This window comes from Mastomys coucha, unplaced genomic scaffold, assembly GCF_008632895.1.
Source record: "Mastomys coucha isolate ucsf_1 unplaced genomic scaffold, UCSF_Mcou_1 pScaffold15, whole genome shotgun sequence".
NCBI lineage: Eukaryota > Metazoa > Chordata > Mammalia > Rodentia > Muridae > Mastomys > Mastomys coucha.
The window spans coordinates 129,186,288-129,192,429 of NW_022196897.1; the positions used below are offsets into that span (position 1 = coordinate 129,186,288).

The 6,142-nt window shown below is 48.3% G+C and overlaps 1 protein-coding gene across 1 annotated transcript in view; it reads right to left on the reverse strand.

Annotated features, from left to right (window-relative positions):
* Positions 1–4,245: 4,245 nt before the first annotated feature.
* Rrbp1 (ribosome binding protein 1) overlaps positions 4,246–6,142 on the reverse strand; it is a 65,003-nt gene continuing 63,106 nt past the window's right edge. Inside the window, exons 22-24 of the mRNA XM_031373261.1 lie at positions 6,076–6,135; positions 5,202–5,345; positions 4,246–4,785 (exon numbers count right to left, since the gene is read on the reverse strand). Of these exons, the coding sequence (XP_031229121.1) occupies positions 4,747–4,785; positions 5,202–5,345; positions 6,076–6,135 (243 nt within the window). The 3' untranslated portion in view covers positions 4,246–4,746. The remainder of the gene's footprint in view (positions 4,786–5,201; positions 5,346–6,075; positions 6,136–6,142) is intronic.

Here is a 6,142-nt window from a genome sequence, read left to right on the forward strand (position 1 = left end):
TTTTTTCTGTGATAAAGAGCATGTCTAAAAGCAACTTGAGGAAAGAGTTCATTTCATCTTACAACTTCTAGAATCCATCACTGAGGCAAGTCAGAACATGAATTCAAGAGACATAAAGCAATGCTGCTTACTGGCTTGCTGAGTTTGTTTCCTTACATACTCCAGGACCACAAGCCCAGAGGTGGCACCACCCACAGTGGGCTGGACCCTTCTGTGTCAATCATCAACTAAGAAAATGTCTCCAAAGACTTGCTACGGGGCAATCTAGTGGGGGCATTGTCTCAATTGAGATTCCCTTTTCTCAGATGGCTCTAGCTTGTATCAAGTTAATGCAAGATGAAAGAAGCCAATATGCCTGCCTTAGGCAGCAGGCCCTCCAGGTTTTGGCATTTCTGATAGGATTAGGGTCATAGCACACTCCTGCTTAAATGAGAATGCAGTTGTGAAGGTTGGACATCCCTTTCCAATTCCAAGAAGATTTCAAAATGTAAGTTGCACTTTCATCAGACTCTTTCAAAAAAGTTGGCTGTTTGTTGAGATTCATCCTGAATCTCTATGCAGAATAGCTTTCAGTAGCCATTGTAGCAGGCCTCATAACCTATGAGACCAAGAATACCCCAGGCTCTTTAGAAGTGTTTCTGCTTATGGAGTATGGCTCCACTGCCTTTACCACAGCTGTGCTTCACAAGTTCAGGCACATAGGTGTGTTGTACATGCTTGGCCCAAGGAGGTGTGGCCTGGTTGGAGTAGGTGTGTCACTGTGGGTGTGGGCTTTAAGACCCTCATTCTAGCTGCCTGGAAGCCAATATTCTGCTAGCAGCCTTCAGATGAGATGTGTAACTTTTAGTTCCTCCTGCACTATGTTTGCCTGGATGCTACCATGTTCCTGCCTTGAAGATAATGGACTGAATCTTTGAATCTTTAAGCCAGCCCCTATTAAATGTCATTTATAAGACTTGCCTTGGTCATGGTGTCTGCTCAGAGCAGTGAAACCCTGACAGGAGTGTTAACAGGAAGGGTTTTAAGCAGTCTGTAAATGCACATGGGGTAGATCCTAATGGTTCCTGGAACTCTTTTGTGTTCTGTAGGTGGCTTTTGCTAAGTTTCAGGGAATACCTAGTCTGAATCCCAAATTGTTAGTACAACAATTATTCCAGTTCTATTACAGTTAAGGTTTACGTATTTGTTCACATTGGTCAAAAACAAAACTGCTATGCATACATATGCCACTACTAGAAAATGTTTGAACTCAAGGGTAAACATACTAAAAATGTCTGTATGGAAAGCCAGCTTAGGGTTCACCTAATGGGTACCTTTGGTTCCTGAGAAGGATGCCAATGAGGCAGACAGAATCCTATCAGGAGTTGGCTATGATGTTTGTTACTTCTGAGAATATCAATTTCTGGAAAGCAGCCATGACTTGGATAGTTGAATCATGGTCTTACTACAGAGCTGCCTAGGTCCTTGGCAGCTTCATCCCTGTAGCCCATTGGAGAATGAACCTGCCCAAGGATTTGGAACCATTTTGAAATAACAATACAGTTTGGGCTGCCACTGGAAGAAGGGACACTCAGTGTGCATGACAGGATGTTCAGGGGAGCCAGGGTTCCTGGGAAGGGGGCTTGAGTCACATAGTAGGGCAGCTCTTCAGCTGACCAGGGTAACTGGAAAGCTGATGGCTAGTTCTAACTAGGCAACTTGACTTGTAACAAGCTCAAATGTCATGACTGGCCCTGCTTCTCTTCTGCCATTATCCTCAGAATTTAAAGGTTGGGTTTTGTTTAGTGCAGTGGATAAGATTTCCAAGGGGTGGGAAGACCATTCCCACCTTTGGCCTTGCAACTCATTAGACCCAAACCTGAAGAGAGCTATTTGTGTAGTGTCTTTGCCTGTTGCCTACTTTGGTAGGTTGTTCCTGTCCTTACTACACTGCTTCCTTGTCCAGATAGGTCCCATGAGGCTGCCTACAACCCAGCATCCTGCTGTGGTCCAGGCTTTGAGTGAGGGCCATGAGAGATGACCAGAGCACGCTTATTACAACAGTGGTCTGCACAGTAGAGCTTCCCGCTCTGTCTGTGGTAAGGGCCATATGACATTGGCCATCAATCTCTGGTGGCCATGTGGTATGCTCTAAAGGGAAGCCTTTGGTAGCTCTGGTACTATAGAAAGTAGGGCAGTCCTGGAGAGTGGTATCTTCTGAGAAATGACACTTGTCCCTACCTCCTGTCAGACTGGAAGCTGGGACTGCTTGAGCACCTCTTCCTTTAGTTTTGGTCAACAAGGAGCTGTGACTGGGCAAGGCCCCTGTGGTGTCTGCCATGTTGAACAAGGTGGTAGCAATGGTAGCACCTGCTAACCTCTTTCATACTCTGCAAAAGCCACTGCTCAGTGAGAGTTGCATTTCGCTACCTTTTAAGAGAGAGTCCTGTGGATAGAAGCAACCTTGTTTAGGAAGAGCTAGGCAGCTGGGTTGGCTGAGGCAAGACCCAATACACTAACTACTGTGGCATTTACTGCCTGGCAAACTCAGGCTCCCTCTGCTGGGAGCTGCTGCTGCCGCTGCTGGGCAGGTTGTGAGGATCCGTGGGACCTTTGAGCCAGAGATGCTTAAGTAGTGTACATAGGTGCCAGGCCAGCCCCCTACAGGCTGTCACTGGTAGATGTGGCTCCCACTGGTGGCCCGAGGAGAGTAGGTGACAGGTAGAAGCCATTGCATCTTGGGACACTGAAGCTTGGTAAGATAACCTCAGTTGCCACCTTTACTCAGTCTCTTCTCTCAAAATGACTGTAGTGCCCCACTCCTGTACCATCAGAGGACATCTCCCTAGCCATGGATGCTATTAACACCCCCCCCCAACTTCTGTGCCTAAGATCATCAGAAAACAGATGTTTACGTTATGAATTATAACTACAAAGATTACACTTATGAAGTACCAATGAAGATTTTATGGCTTTAAGGGCACCACAACATGAACTGTACTATAGGAAGGTTGAGAACTGAGTTCCTTGGAGTGAGGCACAGAGCTGGAGGCACACACCATGTCTTACGATGGGGCTAAAGTCTCTTCCCCCACCCCCATGGCCTCTTTGAAGGTTTTGTATTTCTTGCTTAAAAACTATCTCCTGGTGGAGAGGTGGCGGCACACACCTTTAATCTCAGCACTTGGGAAGCAGAGCAGAAGCAGGCGGATTTCTGAGTTCGAGGCCAGCCTGGTCTACAGAGTGAGTTCCAGGACAGCCAGGGTTACAAAGAGAAACCCTGTCTTGAAAAAAACAAACAAAAAAACCTGTCTCCTACTGCCATGTACTGCCCCAGCCATATGACCTAATACCATCTCAACCTTACCTTCTCTTTCCCACCTTCCCTCACCTGCCAGCCTCTTTCTCCCAGAGTACCACTCCAGCACCTTGTTCGTTAATACACAGCAGAGCCATGTCTTGGTTCATAGGTGCTTCCTGAGCAGAGGCCAGAGTGCTTCACCATGCGGTTGGTTTATGTTCCATGGTATGAGGAAGCAGCTAGAGGACCCAAGCATAGACATTTCCCAGGATTCCTGTGATAGCAGGAGTGCTACCTACCACTCCAGGTTGCTCTGTGATGCAGCGCAGAGCAGTGTGGAAATCTCACCTTCCAGTCACCCTTACTCCATAGGACTTATAGTGGCGTCCAAGGGTCATTTGTCCCTAGCCAAGGTCAGTCAGTCAGATTTCTTAGGATTTAGAGGATAACAGGTTAAGGGTTGGGAACTACTGCCTAGTGGAAGTTTAACAAGACTGGTTGAAGCCTGGCATAGGAACCAAGAGCTGCTCAGAGCCACTTTCCTGGTGGTTCACACCCTACTGTGACTACTTTTTACATAAACTCCATGTTCTCTCTATACAAGCCCATATACCACTTGCACAAGATTTCCCTAGATCAGGTTATTGGGCCACCAAAAGCTCACAGTTCTGAGGTCACAGGAAGTGGCTTCTTATCTGAGGATAGTTGGCCTCTCCTGAGAACAGCTGCTACCCCCTCCCCCCCTCCGTGTGCCCCCATAGTTATGTATCCAGGTCCCTGCCCTGCCTGGGGAACTCTGGAATTTAGGAAGTGACTGGAGGGGGTAGGCAGGCAGGAAGCAGGGGACTCCAAGCCTTCAGACTCCATGCAGGGTCCCAGCCTTCTTGAGGGACAGCTATTCTTGGCTCTCCTCAGGCTCAGTGGCTAGATGGGAGAGGTCCAGCAGAAGACAGACAAGACCCCAGTGCCGGGCAACACGTTGGTTTTAATGGCATTGACATCCAGGCAGTCACATGTCAGTTCTGCTTGGCAACTTCCAGGGGTGAGGGGCTGCAGCCTTGCTGGGCTGGGCTGGGCTGAGGCCCTCCAGTCTGCTCAGCAGCCTCTGAGAACTCACCACCTGGCCTGTTGCTTCCCGACCCGGCCCCACTGAGAAATACAGACAATTGCACTGATTGACATAAATCCCAAGCGTCCTGGACTCCCAGCACACCCTGGTCTGTCAGCGTTGGTGAGGGCTTTGGCGTCTGCTCGAGGTGGTCCAGGGCTGCTCCCGGGAATAGTGTTTATCAAATGGGACAAAGGTTCTTTTACAGACTGGGGTTCTGGAAGATTTCTTTCTGTGGTTCTGAGACTTGTCTCCAATGGCTTCACTGGAAGTTGGGCCTGGAAAACGCTGTGTTGTTGGTCTATGTGTAAGGAATGTGTAAGGCATTTTGGTAAGTTGAACAGTTTGCCGAGGAGACTCAGACAGAGGTTCCCTCCTTTGAGCTACTACCATCCTCCTGCAAACAAAGTAGACATGGAAAGGAAAGATCAGGGCAGGAGTCAAGGCACATCCCCTCCACTTCCCTGTGCCCAGGACCCATAAGCACCTCCAAGCACTTCAGAGAAAGCAAACCTGTCAGTCTGGAGGCCCCAAGTTGACTCCAAGGACTGGGGGTGAATGCATAGGAACTGGGGTAACCCTATGATGAGAGGAACCTAAGGCACTGAGTATGGCTGAGAATCTGGTTTTGCAGGCAAGGGACTCCAAACAGGCTGCAGGGTGAGGACAAGCCTGCAGTGCAGATGTCAGCAGCTCTTGTCATTCTCTCTCCCCAGTGTACTGCTTCCCTGGGGGCACTAAACAGCATGGAAAGAACCACTGGCGGCCTGGGCACTAGCTAGTCCTGTCATCCAGCCTGCATTGAGTACTCACTGCTTTTCCCAGTTGTTCTTGCAACTTCTTCACTGTGTCCTTCTCCTTTGTCAGCTGCTCTTGGGTTGTCTTCAATAGCTCCTGAAGTTTGGTGGCAGCACGGCCCAGGTCACTTGTTAACCTCTTTTCTTTTTCTAGTCTCTCCTGTGGGCCAGAGGTAGTTAGCTCTCACATGATATATCAGGAGGAAGAGCTCTGATAACTTCCATGAACACAGGAAGCTATCTGGTTACTTACACAGTGCTGGCTCGGAGAAAGCCTTTGCTGACAACTCTGCCTGTGTTCTGTCAGCTTCTGCTACTGCTCCGACAGCTTCCTGGCCTGACTGTCTACTGTGCACCCTGCCCAATGTGAAGGCCACCTTCACATGAGTACCTGAACCCTAACTTCAAGCTTTACTGAGCTTACATTTAAATGACAGTAACTTGTAACTGAGATATGACTTAGTTCTTAGTCCTGGTGCCTTCCAGGTGGTTTGAATAAGAATGGCCTCTTTAGGCTCATATATTTGAATAAGTTATCAGAGAGTAGCACTATTTGAGAAGAGTTAGGAGGTGTGGTTTATTGTAATAGGTGTGGCCTTGGAGGAAGTGTATCTCTGGGAGTAGGATATGAGCTTTCGAACCCCATGCAAAGCCACTTTTTTTGACCCGTGGATCAGGATGTAGCTCTGAGCTACTGCTCCAGTACCATGGACATTGCTATGATGAGGATAAACCTCTGAACCTATAAGCAAGCCCTCAATTAAATACTTTCCTTTATCAGAGTTGCCTTGGTCATGGTCTCTCTTCACAGTAAAAGACTAGTTACTAAGACAGTGACCAAAGCCTTGCAGACCTTCAAGTCCAAACTGTACCCCAGCTCCATCCTCTACCTTCAGCTGTGTAACCTCTTCTATTCCTGAAGACTCCAGGGGGCCAGCAGCACGGAGCTTCTCCAGC